This window comes from Mustela nivalis (genome assembly GCF_964662115.1).
Source record: "Mustela nivalis genome assembly, chromosome: 2".
NCBI classification, from domain to species: Eukaryota; Metazoa; Chordata; class Mammalia; order Carnivora; family Mustelidae; genus Mustela; species Mustela nivalis.
In genome coordinates, this window is record NC_139021.1 from 100,313,235 (window position 1) to 100,327,834 (window position 14,600).

General features: G+C 49.0%; 1 protein-coding gene across 2 annotated transcripts; it reads left to right on the plus strand.

Moving 5' to 3' along the window:
• Positions 1 to 467: 467 nt before the first annotated feature.
• Positions 468 to 14,296, plus strand: LOC309859144 (integral membrane protein GPR137B-like). Of its 2 annotated transcripts, XM_082719628.1 has the most exons (5): positions 468 to 614; positions 2,889 to 2,938; positions 9,036 to 9,258; positions 11,267 to 11,416; positions 14,174 to 14,296. In XM_082719628.1, the coding sequence occupies exons 3-5, from the start codon at positions 9,226 to 9,228 to the stop codon at positions 14,276 to 14,278; spliced, it is 288 nt and encodes a 95-aa protein (XP_082575754.1). In that variant the 5' UTR covers positions 468 to 614; positions 2,889 to 2,938; positions 9,036 to 9,225; the 3' UTR covers positions 14,279 to 14,296. The 2 variants fall into 2 exon arrangements, with proteins under 2 accessions (XP_082575754.1, XP_082575755.1); XM_082719629.1 differs by lacking the exons at positions 468 to 614; positions 2,889 to 2,938 and having other exon boundaries at positions 8,752 to 9,258.
• Positions 14,297 to 14,600: the final 304 nt, after the last annotated feature.

A 14,600-nucleotide genomic window follows, 5' to 3' on the forward strand; every position in this document is an offset into this window, starting at 1 on the left:
CTATGAAGCTTGGAAAGTGTGGTTTAAGTGGGGGCAGGGGGATGGGTAGATTTGTTTCCTGTAAAGTCTGTGGGAGTATCTGCGTGTCCTGCTCCCCAGATATGGAGTCTGTTCCTGAGAGTCTCTCGTGGCAGTGCGTGACTGGACATCGGAGGGAGGTCTGGCTGGGGGGCTGTCCGTGGACCCCCAGCATGCCCTGATCTCTGCACTGTGCCCTGACTCTCCGTGTCATCCGGTTACTGCGATCGCCTCTTTCCGCATGTTGTAAGTGAATGGTTGCGAAGCTACTCAAGCAGTGGTCCTTGGACTAGCTGAGTCAGAATCGCCTGGGCTGGGGAATTTAGTGACATGGAGGTTTCTGGGCTTCTCCCCAGACTCCTCCCCAGGTGGGGCTATGGGATTTGCTTCTTTAGCAAGTTCCCCAGGTGATTCCTTTTTCCCCTTTAATTGAAGTATAATTGACACACAGTGTTATAATAGTTTCAGGTGTACAACATAGTGATTGGGCAAGTCTGTGCATTACTCCGTGCTCACCATGAGTGTGGTCACCATCTGTCACCGACCCACGTCATTGCAATAGCGACCATCTTCGCTGTGCTATACTTTTCATCTCTGTGAGTTATTTATTTTATAACTGAAAGCTTGTACATCTTAAACCCCATCACCTATTTTACCCATCCCCCCACCCACCTCTCCTCTGGCCACCACCAGTTTTGCTGCATTGCAGAGTCTGCTTGTTTGTTTTTGTTTTTTTCAGATGCCCCATCGATGTGAAATCATACAGTCCTTGTCTTTCTCTGACTTATCTCACTTAGCATAATACCCCATACGTCCATCCACGTTGTTGCAAATGGCAAATTTCATTCTTTTTTAAGACCAAGTAATATTCCATTGTGTATACATACCCTGTCTTCTTTATCCAGTCATCTGTCAGGGGATTCTTAGGTTGCTTCCATATCTCGGCTGTTGGAAATAATGCTGCAGTGAACATAGGGGCGCAGATATCTTTTCAAATGAGTGTTTTCGTTGTCTTTGGGTAAATACCCGGTAGTGAAATTACCAGATTATATGATCTTTCTTCTTAAATGTTTTGAAGGCTCTCCATACTGTTTTCCACAGTGGCTCTTGTGCACATATAAGTCAGAATTACCTACTGAGGGTCCTCAGGGGAATGCCTTTTAGAAGGCCCCCAAGGGAAATGGCTTCTCCTGTTGCAGATGTATTCTGCGAACTGACCCAAACAGTCCCCATGGAGGCTCCCTATGACCTCCGCATCAGCACGCTTAGCCACATACTTGGGATCCACCAAAGAATCTCCTGGGGTTACTTCAGATATCCCTCTTGCACACATATTTCTCCCTGAGTCTTCCTGAGGCAGGGGGGCAATGATATTTAACTCCTGTGTGGCCTCAGAGGTCACAGAGCTGCCTGTTCTCTCCTCCCTTCCCCCACTCTCACGCTGCCCACCCTGTTCTCCCTTGTCCTTCCCTCCATCCAGCTCGGGCAATGTGTCAGTCCCTTAGCTATTTTCAGGCACTGAGCAAAATGTGGGAGAAGCCCCAAACGCAAAGAGAGCTGAGAAGTGGGAGAGCGTGTGTTAGGTTGGTGGGAGGGGTGGGTCCAAGAGGGGCCAGGGCCAGGCCAGGCTGGGAGCAGGTCTGGGAACTCAGTGCAGAGGCCTTGCTGGGCAGCAGGGGACATGGGTCCGATACGATCCACAGCAGGGGCTTTGCCCTTCTTTCAGGGTTGCCCCCACCCCATGGACACCAGGGATCTGGGGAGAGCACAGCCATGAGCACATTACCCAATCTCAGTCCCCCGGGCAGCCCCCCAACACCCCTGGGGGTCACCTGCCCTTGCCTCAGAAGCCCCCACGTGCACGTGCTGTGGCCATAGAGGCCACGTCGCAGCTGGGGCTGGAGTGGGAGCTGCCACCTACATTCCCTCACCTCTGCCTCCTCAGAGGCTCTGCCAGGCTGGCCGCTGTGCCCTGTGTGGACATAATAGGCGATGGGGCAGCACACGAAAGATGTGGAGAGATTCCGACACATGATGTTTTCTCCTGTAAATAATGGTCATTTGATGCTTCGATAGCTTAGAGACTTTGGAAGTAGGCTGCCGAACTTGAGACCTGTGTGGGTGGACGCTTACGTTCAAACAACACAGATTTGATGCCAGTGAAAATTCTAAGGAAGGGTGAGGGCGGACTGTTGATCTTTAGGGGAAGTACAGGTGTGAATCTTATTAAGAGAAGTACTTGGCTGTGGTAGACCAGTAATACCTTTACTCCCCCCCCCCCTTTTTAACACTTTCCCTTATTTAAACATTTTTTTTCTTTTAAGATTTTATTTATTTACTTGACAGACAGAGATCACAAGTAGGCAGAGAGGCAGGCAGAGAGAGAGAGGAGGAAGCAGGCTCTCCACTGAGCAGGGATCCCAATGCGGGGCACAGTCCCAGGACCCTGAGATCATGACCTGAGCTGAAGACAGAGGCCTAATCCACTGAGTCACCCAGGCGCCCCACCCTTTCCATTATTTAAAAAAATATATATTTTATTTATTTGATGGAGAGAGACAGCGAGAGAAAGAACAGAAAACAGGGTGAATGGGAGAGGGAGAAGGAGCCTTCCCATTGAGTGCAGAGCCCGATGCGGGCCTCAGTCAGGATGCTGAAGGCAGGCACTTAATAAATATCTTTACTTTTGGAATTGTGTGGAGAGCTTGAAGAGTCTTTAGCTTAACAAACAGTCTCACAAAGCCGACGTCTCAGTTTCAGAACCAGGCCCTGGCGGCTGGTGTAAAGGGAAAGAGGACTTGAGAGGGATGGTGCTGGGTTGTCGGTGACAGTATACTGTGTCCCAGCTCTGATGCTGTCTGTCATTGCAGGTGATTTTCAAAGCCAAGTCAAAATATTCTCCAGAATTACTCAAATACCGGTAAGTACCTGGGGGGATTTCCATCCTCATTTGGAAAATATATTTTCGACTATTTAGGACTTGGTTAGGCAGCCTGAGGCAGAAATGTAGCTTGTGTCCTTGAGGAGCCAACACCCTGTGCAGGTATCCTGAACAATGCTGAAACTCCCAGAATCCGATGAAGCAGGTGATGTTTGGGGTATTGGGCAGTCTCTGGCCTGGTCTGCTGTGTACTGTGAGAGCCACAGGAGTTTCGTGAAAAGTCAGTCAGTGCTGGGCTGAAAGGGTGGGCTCTTAACCTGGAAGGGAGTGCCTTAAATTATGTGGCAAGTTTACATGAAGGGGTGGATAGGCTTGTTTTTCCTATAGAGAAGGTTTGTAGCTTTCCCCAAATTTTTAGAGGTCTGTGACCTCAGCACCCCCAAGAGCAAAGAAACCGGTGGCTTAAGGAATGGTCAGACTTGGTAAAAGGGGAAAGGATGCAAGGCATTCAGACGACATGGGGCAGGTGTGTGGTGTTCTGATGTACCTGCCCAGGCGAGCTCCAGTGCCATGAGCAGATATTTCTGAGAAAGTAATTTCAGCCACTTACCTTCTTGAATCAAAATGAAATTTAATTATTTTGTGGCTTTAAAAATATGTAAAAATGTGTGCATATTATATTTTATTTAAATATGTATTTTTAAATTTATGAACACTTTTTATTTAAAATTCTCAAGTTATAATTGACATACAACATTATATTAGTTTCTAGTATCCCACAGGATGATTTGATATTGGCCTATTGCAAAATGTCCACTTCAGTAAGTCTAGTTAACATCTATTACCGAACATGGTTACAAAATTTGTTGTTTCTTATGATGAGAACTTCTAAGATCATGAAAATGTATATTTTGATCTCCATTTTATATCCAAAGAAACTGAAATTCAGAAAGTAATACGACAGTACTGGCACCAAGAGAGAAGTCATGAGACTCAGGGCGCCATGTTTGTTTTTCTCACCTAAACTTGAAGTCTTTGTTCACTACTTTTTGGGTAGTTTGGTGTATGTTTCTACTAGACTACTCAGCTGGGACTTGACGGTCCACCATGAAAATATGTTGGTCTGAAGGAGAACCCGTTAAAGGGGCAATTCCATGTACATAACCTCTTCCCTTCTCTGGTAAGAAAATAGCTGGCCTTTCCTCCACACCTGTAATATAACCCTCCAGCCTCTTGACTAGAAATATGGATCAACCTGGGGACTGGGGAGCCAAGAATGGGTGAAGACTGGGAAGGAGGAAGAGATTCTGATTGGATCGTGGAGCTGGTCTTACCTTGGAAGTGGTTGGTTGAAGCTGAGGTAATGCGGTTTCTCATAGAAGTGGAATATGAAAGCACTGGTCAGAAAGGAAGGCTGGTTCAGAAGTTTTCAGCCTCTGAGCCTTGGGCGGTAGGGTCCATTAGATGTGAGGGAGTGTGTGTGTTGGGGGGTGCAGTTCTTGATCCTGGAACCGAAGTGCAGACACCAGGATGGGCTGTTTTCAGTGGGAGGGGGTTTGCGGAGATGGAGAGAGAACACCAGGAGAAATTCAGCTGGGTGAGATGTTCAGGCTGGAGAAGACCGAAGAGTTTCTTGAAGCCAGGAGGGTGAGAGTCCAGTGGGAGGAGCCTCTTGACTCCTATGTCATAATAAAGAAATGCTCAGAATTATTCGTGTTTATGCCCATCTTCCATCTTCTCTGTTTGATCCCCCACTTCTTTTTCTTTTTAATATTTTATTTATTTTTTGAGAGAGAGACAGCAAGAGAGGGAACACAGGCACTGTGCAGAGCAGGGAACTTGATCCCAGGACCCTGGGATCATGACCTGAGGGGAAGGCAGATGTCCAGCGACTGAGCCCCCCAGCTGCCCCGATTCCCCACTTCTCTTAATCTAGATGCTGCTGCAGACATTTCAGGCCATGATTTATCCCTCAAGGTGCTTTGGTATGTTGGCTTTTGAACAGGCTGGCTTCCCTGACTGAACTACAGCTCACTTGGAAAGAAGCACAAGCCATCACTCTAGAAGTGGTGGCAGCTTCTCCCCTGAGCTGTTCCGGTAGCCGCTCCGTGTCTCTGAAGATGGTTTCTACTCAGCCCCAACAAGAACCACTTCATTTCCCGAGGCCCCTCTCTCCCTGACACACCCGCACACTCAGCTTTGCTGGAGTTGATGCCCATGTGATTCAGTTTTTCTTTTTTTCAGGCTCTGCTTGTCAGTCTTTGGCTTAGGAGGCGTGAATACCGCGCAGCGGGGGCTCAGAACTCTTCGATTTTCGGCGGGTTTTTTTTGTTGTTTGTTTTCTTTTTTTTGTTTTTTTAAAAATTTATTTGACAGATGTCACAGGTAGGCAGAGAGGCAGGCAGAGAGAGAGGAAGGAAAGCAGGCTCCTTGCTGAGCAGAGAGTCCATTGCGGGGCTTGATCCCAGGACCCTGGGATCATGACCTGAGCCGAAAGCAGAGGCTTTAACCCACTGAGCCACTCAGGCGCCCCCAATTTTTGGTGTTTTAATTGTTTTCCCTCCACCTTTGAGTTAAAAACACAACAAACCAGGCTTTGCTTTTCCCATTCTGGAAGGAATCTCAGATCTCAGAAGAGAAATTTAAACCACGCTTTACAAGCCGTTGACACTCTCCCCTCACCGTCGGAGGGAGCAGAGTTCTTGCGCATGGAGCTCATGGGCAGCCCACAGGCCAGGCACCACGGTGGCCAGGCACCGCGGTCCCCAGGCCCTGCGGTCAGTGGCCTCAGCGACTGTCTGCACTTGCAGACCCGCGTGAAGCTGATCCTTCTGGGCTCACAAGCAGAGTCATCCTCCCGGATGCCCGGTCCCACTGATTTCCTTTTCCTTTGGTCTTTTTTTTCATTATAGGCTGTTTATCCTGACCCTATGTTTGAGCTGAGAAGTAGTCATTCTGGGGCAGGTGGTCAAACACTGTTGCCATGGAAATGCCCCCTTGCCATAGGATTTGTTCTGCGCCACCCCTGCCCCACGCTCTCTCCACACCTCCCGATCTCTCTTCCAGAGCGGCAGGCCCCAAGGGAAGAGTTCAGTTTTGCAAGATTTTTTTTTTTTCATTATGAAAGTTATATAAGCTCATTAGAAAAAAAAAAAAAAAACAGAAAATAGAAAAGTATTGGAAGTTTGTGAATAGAGACATGTGGAAAGAAAGAAACCAAATCTAGTGCAGCCCCTGCCCCCGCCCTGCCCTACAGAAACCTGTCCAACTCTGAGGAGACACAGTAATGTTTTCCGTTGTAGGTTTTCATCTACCTTTCCCAGAACAGAGTTGTTTTGCCACATTTACGATTTTTCTCTCTGACGTTGACCTTAATGTTGGATTATAAGTACTTTGCCCATGTTGTCTTAAGCCTCACAACACAGCTGATTTCTTTGAGACAAAACCAGGCAGTTCAGCTCAGGTCATGATCCCCGGGTCCTGGGATCCAGCTCCATGTCGTCATCAGACTCCGTGCTAGGAAGGGAACCTGCTTCTCCCTCTCTCTTTGACCTTCCCCCTGCCTGTGTGCATGAGCACTCCCTCATCTTCTCAAAAACAAAACAAAACAAAACAAAACAAAAAAACAAACTAAAAAAGAAAGAACTAAAAAATACTGGATGGATAGGATTCTGTTTAGCAGGTGGTCCTAGAGGCTCACGGAGTAGGGTAGGTTAGAAAGGGAAGGGCAGGAAGGTTTTAAGCAGAAAGCTCTGCTTGTGTAAAGACGGGGACATGGGGACACCTCCTGGATGGGCTTCTGGCCAGCACACAGGCCGGCTGATTAGGATGGGGGGCGCCCATCGGTTGACCTGGCTCTGGAGACTGATTGGAAGTATAGGGGACTGGAGGGTGCTGGAGTGGAGTCGAGGGTGGGGGGGTCAGTCTGGACACCGTCACATTGGTTTTAGACAGAAGCACGAGGCCATGCAGTCGGTGACGATGGGAAAGTGGGCCCACAACGAGGGGAGCAGGAATAAAGAATCTGTTGAACTTGACAGCTGGTTAAACTGGGGTGGTGAAAAAATAATGAATACACTGGTATGCTGAAAATAAATTAATTAATAAAAAAAAACACTGGGGTATAATCTTTATCGTTTAGAACTACAAAGAAACTGTGGTGCCTTTCGGAGAAATAGGAAAGCCGAGAGGAGTCCTGGAACAGGAACTTAAGGAGTTAGGCTTGCACATGGTCTGAGGGGACAGGGCTGCCGTGGTGGGCTGTTTGGAATGTGAATCTGGATGTAGGACAGGGCAGTGGCTTTAGAGGAGCAATAGGAACCTGGGCGCCTGAGGCCATATCTGAGGATGCACGAGTAAGTGCGTTTCCCGGGGTGGAGGAGAGAGCATGAGAGTCCTCACTTTGGAGGAGGAAGAGGAACCGGGGCTGTGCAGGGGTAGGTCAGACAGGGGAATGGGAGGCAGGCATAGGGTCATGGAGTGATTGACAGCGGGGCTCTGGGAAGGCAGGGAGAGACGGCGACCAAGAGCTGACCCCTTTTGTTTTGGGAGTAGGTCCTGGGGACCTGGGAGAGTGTGGGGTCTGCAGGGGACGACCTGGGAGGTGAGGGTGATGGGGTGATGTGAAGACTTTATAGGAGCTGCTGCTGACCGAAGGGGAAGCTGGGGTGAGGCCGTGAGGCCCCGTGGGGTGAGGACAGAGGACTGACACGGTAAGAAGGCACAGAACCCAGTGGATTCTCATGGCAGCCCTTTGAGGTGGGCGGGAAGACCTCATCTCTCTTCTGTAGATGAGGAAACGCAGCCCACAGTGGGCAGGAGAGACTGGCCTGATGTTTTGGCTCCGTGTGTCTCTAGGTCACACTGGGCAGTTGAGGGGAGGGGGAGGGGAAGGAAGGAGGGTGGGGTGGAGCCTGGGTTGCCATTGTGTGAAAATCCAAGATGGAAAGGCACGGCAGGGAGCTGGGGACATCTATGGTGCTAGCTGTCATGGGCAGCACACGGTTGGCATTGAGTTATGCCCGGCTTCTTCACACTTTCCTTACACTTCTCTCTCTCCTGTGTCCCCTCCCCCCTGCCGTGGGTCCTATCAGTGACAGTGTCTGGAGCTGGGACTATCATTCAGGAGTCTTTTTTTTTTTTTAGGATTTTATTACAGGAGAGAGAGAGCAGGAGAGAGAGAGGGAGCACGAGTAGTGGGGAGAGACAGAGGGAGAAGAAGAAGCAGGTTCCCCACTGAGCAGGGATCGCGACATGGGGCTCAATCTCAAGACTCTGGGACCATGACCTGAGCCAAAGGCAGATGCCTAATGACTGAGCCAGCCAGACGCCCTGTCATCCAGGTTTTTGCGTCCTGGTCTGTTACATCTTTAGAGGATACTCTAGCTTCAAAACCGTTTTTTTTTAAACGATTTTATTTATTTATTTGATAGAGACACAGCAAGAAAGGCAGCACAAGCAGGGGGAGTGGGAGAGGAGAAGCAGGCTTCCCACCAGGCAGGGAGCCTGATGCAGTACTCGATCCCAGGACCCCGGAATCATGACCTGAGCTGAAGGGAGACACTTAACGACTGAGTTTCCCACGCGCCCCTCAAAACCGCTTTTAGTTGAGAGATTTCTTTTTCTGGATTTACAGACGTAGTCAACGTAGACCCAGTCTGATTTTGAGCCCTGCACGTCTGCTCCTTGTTGGCTTGTTTACCGAAGGAGGTAGACACCACGGGCCGTCTTGAAGCAGTTGGAGGCTGGGGCCTTGGGTTTCAGTCCGTCTGAGAAGTCCATTGGCCGTGCGCCGGTCACAAGGAAGCGGGCAGCTCCGGGAATCTGTGGGTCACAAACGGCCAGGGGCCCAGCCAGCTGGTGTCTGTTCAGACCTGGGCAGGGACTGCGGCAGATCTGACCACCTCCCAGCGGCAGGAAAAGCAGGGCTCGGGCAGCTTCCTGAGGGCACTGTCTGTAGCTGGTTTGTGATCTGCACATGAGAGCAGCTGCTCCGTAAACCTGTGCTCTGCGTGTCTGCACTGGTGTGTCCGCTTCCAGCCGTTAATGGAACGGGCCCCGCTTTCCTTGCGGGTCGATCCAGAAACGCAGCCAGCAGGCAGGGCGTGGGGCTGACTGTGCTCTCTGTTCTCCCCAGGCTGCCCCTCTACCTGGCCTCACTCTTCATCAGCCTCATTTTCCTGTTGGTGAATCTGACCTGCGCAGTGCTGGTGAAGACAGGCGGCTGGGAGAGGAAGGTCATCATCTCGGTGCGCGTGGCCATCAACAACACGCTCTTCGTGCTGTGTGCGGTCTCCCTCTCCATCTGTCTCTACAAAATCTCGAAGATGTCCTTGACCAACATTTACTTGGAGTCAAAGGTAGATGGACATGTGGTCAAGATCCCTTCGTTAAGCCGACTCCAAAAACAGTCTCCCAGTCACAGACAGAACTCAGCAGACACCTTCCACATCTGACCTGCAAATGGTTGGCCGCACCCTGCTGCCCAAACCCGGAGCGGTGTCATTCCTTGAACTTCATACATGAGAAGAGTTGCTTTGATGTGTGGGAGTGTGAGGAATTACTGGCAGGGAGGCGGCCTGTGCGTAGACACAGTGTTTAACCAACATTTTAAAGGACTCGCTGATTGCTTGTGCCGATGAGACTAGTAGAAACACTCGCCTAGTGTGCCCTGTGTTTCAGGCACTTTGAGATCTCTGTTCAGCCTGTGTAAGTTCATGGTGTCCTCCGAGATCTCTGGGAGACCAGGCCCTGGAGGTCAGTACCTGGCGTTGCCCTACGCAGCCCAGAGACAGAGAGCCAGGCTTCCGATTCATGGTCTGGCCGCAGGCTCTGCAGATGTGGATGGAGGCTCCCCTCAGGACTGACTGATGCGCCCAGGAGAAGACTGTGGACACTCCAGGGACGACACTGCCCCCTGGAGTTCAGGCCGGCCCCTGCACCATGCTCTCAGTCAGAGATGGAGGCAGCCAGCAGGAGAGGCTGGCTTGGTTTGCTGTGTGCTGTGAACCCTAGAATGCCCGTTTGCTCCTCGTTTCCCCAGAGTTCTAGGGAAGAGCTGACATATTTCTGGGCCCCTTATCAGCCTCACCCCAAGTCTTCCTTGGTTGGGAATCCCAGGGAAGAATGGAGGCTGGGGAAGGGGCCTTGGTTTTTGCACTTGTGCAATGATTGAATGATTTCTCTAATTCCTCTGCTTCTAACCATATCCTCTGGTGGACCCCCTGTCTGGCTGACCCCCTGTCTGGGGGACTCCCGCTGTCCAGCAGACCCCGCTGTCTGGCCGACCCCCATGTCTGCCTTCTTTGCCACCTGGCTATAAATAGTCTTATGTCTGAAAACCATGGGGAGCTCTGTGACCCATTATATTGTGCCTTCAGTAGTGACCAGTAGACTAAAATCTGACCTCAGAAACCCCAAGCCTTCACAAGGCATCTGTGATCAGGCTGACCTCTGGCGAGATCCCTCGAGACTTGAGTATGGCAGGAGTAGTTTTTTCATGTATTAGTTTTGACAGATTTCAGACTTGATTTTGACACAAGTTTTGTCTGTTGTTTTTACTGTCTCCCATGTGAGGGCTATCCAAGGCTTTAAAAAAAAAAAAAAACAGAATTGTGGTTTTTATGGGAAGAGTTACATTTTGGTTGTCAAATAACTATTTAGATCAGCCCTGTGGCAAACATGCTGTTAAACTGCTGCTGGGAAAATAAAATAGTATCTTGTTGATGTATGATTTCTCAATGCAAATTTAAAAATCCTGTTTCATTTTTTTTTGGTCACATTAACTATATGTTTCTAGCTTAGGGCCCTTTAATGGACTGTAAATTGACAGCTTCATAAATGGGGGTACAAATCACCAATTTCCATGTAATTCCAAGTATGGAGTGAGACCAGGGCTTCCAGCCTCGAAGATTCTGGAATTTGAGGAAGTGCTCCCTGCCCAGGGCCATGGTCCACAGGACCACTCCCCCACCTTGCTAGGGTTGGTTGCCACTTTGCTGGGGTCGGTTGTCCCTGGGCTGGATGCTGGGCAGTGGGCTCCCAAGTTGGGAGATCCTGGAGATTGAACAGCATAAACCACCTGACTTTCTCATTCTTACAAACCTGGGCTTTAGGCAAATGGCCTCTATTTTAAGGCTTCTCCAAACCAACTCCCAGATTTGGAAGCATCTGTATGGAGATCCTTTGACATTTGAGGAGGGGGTGTGGGGTGAGGTGAGGTTTGGGTGTGGGTTTACTGGTGAGAGCGGACACCACGGTTGGTGGCCCCGAGAGCTGAAGGGTTTATCGGGTCTGAAGCCAGGGCATGATGAGGCTGGTGTGTTGGACCTGGAATGGGTGCTCCCCTCATGGCTCCCTCTTTTCCAGGGCTCCTCTGTGTGTCAAGTGACGGCCATCGGAGTGACCGTCATTCTTCTCTACACCTTCCGAGCCTGCTACAACCTGTTCATCCTGTCATTCTCCCAGAGCAAAAATGTCCATTCCTTTGATTACGACTGGTACAATGTCTCAGACCAGGTCAGTGGGCACCGGTGACATGTTCCCCGAACAGCGACCCTTTGCTTCACAGCACCCCATGTGGCAGAGACAGGCTCCTTGCTTTTGCTGCTGCATTGCTGGGTGACCTTGACCATCATGTACCTGGGTGGTATCTGTGTCCATGTCTGTCAGATGGGATCATAGTACCTGGCTTGTCCCAGCTCACATCTGAGACAACTAGCATCTAGGTGTACAGGCACGCTTGCACGTGCGCGCACGCGCACACACACACACACACACTAATTTCTGGGGCTCCTGGCAAACGGTACTTAAAACATTTTTAAGTGCTTCCATATAAATGTAAGATGGTTTTATTAAAAGTGAAGTTTCCCTCGGTGAAACAGATTGTATGCAGATTTCAGAAAATACATAAAACCATGGCTTTATTTTTTTAAGATTATATTTATTTGTCAGAGAGAGCGTGAGCACAAGCAGCAGCAGTGGCAGAGGCAGAAGCAGACTCTCCACAGAGCAGGGAGCCCGATGCGGGGCTTGATCCCATGACCTTGGGAGCACAACCTGAGCCGAAATGAGATGCTTAATGACTGACCCATCCAGGCATTCCTAAAACTATGGTTTTTTAAAAGTGGAGCATGGAGACAGCATTTGAGAAGATCGAGATAAAAATGACTGGGGGGTTGAAGGTGTGAGCAAAATCTCATTTTACCAGCGGTGACCCCATGATATTCTTGCCCTTTTAATAATATGCTAGAAACTCGTGAGTCGTAAGTTATAAAGCCATGAACAAAGGTAGTGACATATCATCTGGCATTCTTGTTCACAAAAGCCAAAAATAAAAAAAGAATGGGAATGAGGTAGCATCCTCTCGTTTGAGAAATACCGGTTCTTCGTCTGTCATGCAGGATAGAGCGCTGGGGGTACAAACACACACAGATGGCCTGCCTGCCCCACAGCAGGAGTTTATGTCCCCTGAGGAAAACAGACACACAGATAAGCCATTACAACACGCAGAACTTCTGCTTTATAATAGGCTCTACTGGATTGAATTACGGAAAGCTCCTTAACTGTCCCTAGGAAAACACCGAATGCTCAACTCTAGAAAACGCACGTCTCCAGTCCCAGCAGTGCTCCCTCCCTGGGCTGGATTCACACTCCAGAAGCAGACATCAAGTGACCCCGATAAGCGTGGGAGGACAAGATGAAATTCAGAAGGGGCACAGGGAAGGGGCTAGAATTCGGAAGGGTTCAGACCACCACTGCCCAGACCAATCCCCTCTATATAGGATGGGAGAGATTTGGGAAAGGCACTGCCAAAGGTGTGCCCTGTTTGGAGAAAATCAAATATATAAAAATTGAATCTTGGAACAATAAATGAGAGACTTACTCATAAGACCTGAAGGATTTCATTGTAGTGAAATATCCATCAATGGCTACTCTCGTAACAACTTCCGGGCAGATGGCAGCAGCCTGGCATTCAGCACTGTCCCCTTGCTGGGCAGCTGTCACCGCTGTCTGTCTCGAGAACGTGCTCGTCCTCCCAAACCGCTACCCCATACCCATTAAACACTAGAGGTTAGGTTTTAACAAAATAATTATTTTGGTTTTTCTTTCCAGTAAGGGCTCCAGTAATGGTAACAAACTTAAAATAACACAGTTTTTAAAATTCTGTTGTTTTTAGGGGGAATGTTTATTTATGAATATCTAGACCTGTGTGTTGCTGGCCCCAAGCTGTGCACTATCCATGTAGAATGGAAGGGGCCAGCGTGCTACCCAGCTGAGTTAGAGAAGGGAAGCGAGATACAGAGATGGGGAGACGGTTTCCTGGAAGGGCTACTGTCTCCAAACACGATGCACTAGAAGAAGGTAGAAGGATTATTTAGGTGATCGGCTTTTCATGGCTTGGTTTTGGCGCACTTTGTCTGAAACACTGCCCTTTGTGGGAGAGCTGCCCAGATGTGACCCTGTGCATATCCTGGGCCCTGCAGATGGGGGACAGACTACACACCAGGTCTGTTCGGCCATCCCACTGGTCCAGACAAACATCCTGGTCTGGAAACAGGTTTTTTCCAGGTGATCTCCCCTGCAATCAGCTTTAAAGGATAAAGAATAGGATATAGGGAACAGGAAGAGAAGTTTAAAAAATTGATGAGTTTATCTCAGGGATGAGACAGAGGGTGACAGTTACATGCTGTCCTCAAAGATATGGGAGGGAGGGCACCTGGGTTGTTCACTGGTTAAGCGGTTAAGCAGCTGCCTTCAGTTCAGGTCATGATCCTGGAGTCCTAGGATCGAATCCCAAATCGGGCTTCAAGCTCTGTGGAAAATCTGCTTCTCCCTCTGACCTTCTTCCCTCTTGTGCTATCTCTCACACACTCTCTCTTTCTCTCGCTCAAATAAATTAAATAAATAAATAAATAAATAAATAAATAAGATCTTTGGAAAAAATGTGGGAGGGAGAGACCTAACATCTCCCTATTTGATTGTTGAAGGCAAGAAGACTTACATTTAAGAGATTTAGCTTGGAAATGAGGTTTTGGAGGGTGATGTAATAACTGTCAGAGATGGGCAGTTCCCACGATTGACTGTTTTGAAGATAAGAGTTCTCTGCCCTGTGTGGTTGGAATGACTCCCCACCTGGGTTATTACCTGATTTCCACATGCACGTTGGAGGGGGAAGGAATTGCACCGTATCAGAATTAGCCTTTCTTCACGTTAGTAAGAACCAAAGCAAAACCTCAGTGTGCTGACTGCACGCCTCCCCTCACTTCTCAACAGGCAGATCTGAAGAATCAGCTGGGAGACGCCGGATACGTGGTGTTTGGGGTGGTCCTCTTCGTGTGGGAGCTCTTACCCACCACCTTAGTCGTTTACTTCTTCTGAGTTAGAAACCCTGCGAAGGACCTTGTGAGTAAACCATCTTCTAGTTGTGGAAACTGTCTCCTGCTTCTCATCACAACGCATGCCGTTGGGGCTTGACCTTAGATTTTCAGGAGCAGGCCTCTTTCGTCCTGTTGTGATGTAAAAAGTTCCCTTGTCTGCCTGAGAAGGTCTTCTCCCTTAACTCTGATTTATTTAGTTGTTTGTTTATTTTTATTTTTTAAAATTTCTTTTCAGTGTTCCAGAATTCATTGTTTATGCACCACACCCAGTGCTCCATGCAATATGTGCCCTCCTTAATACCCACCACCAGGCTCACCCCTCC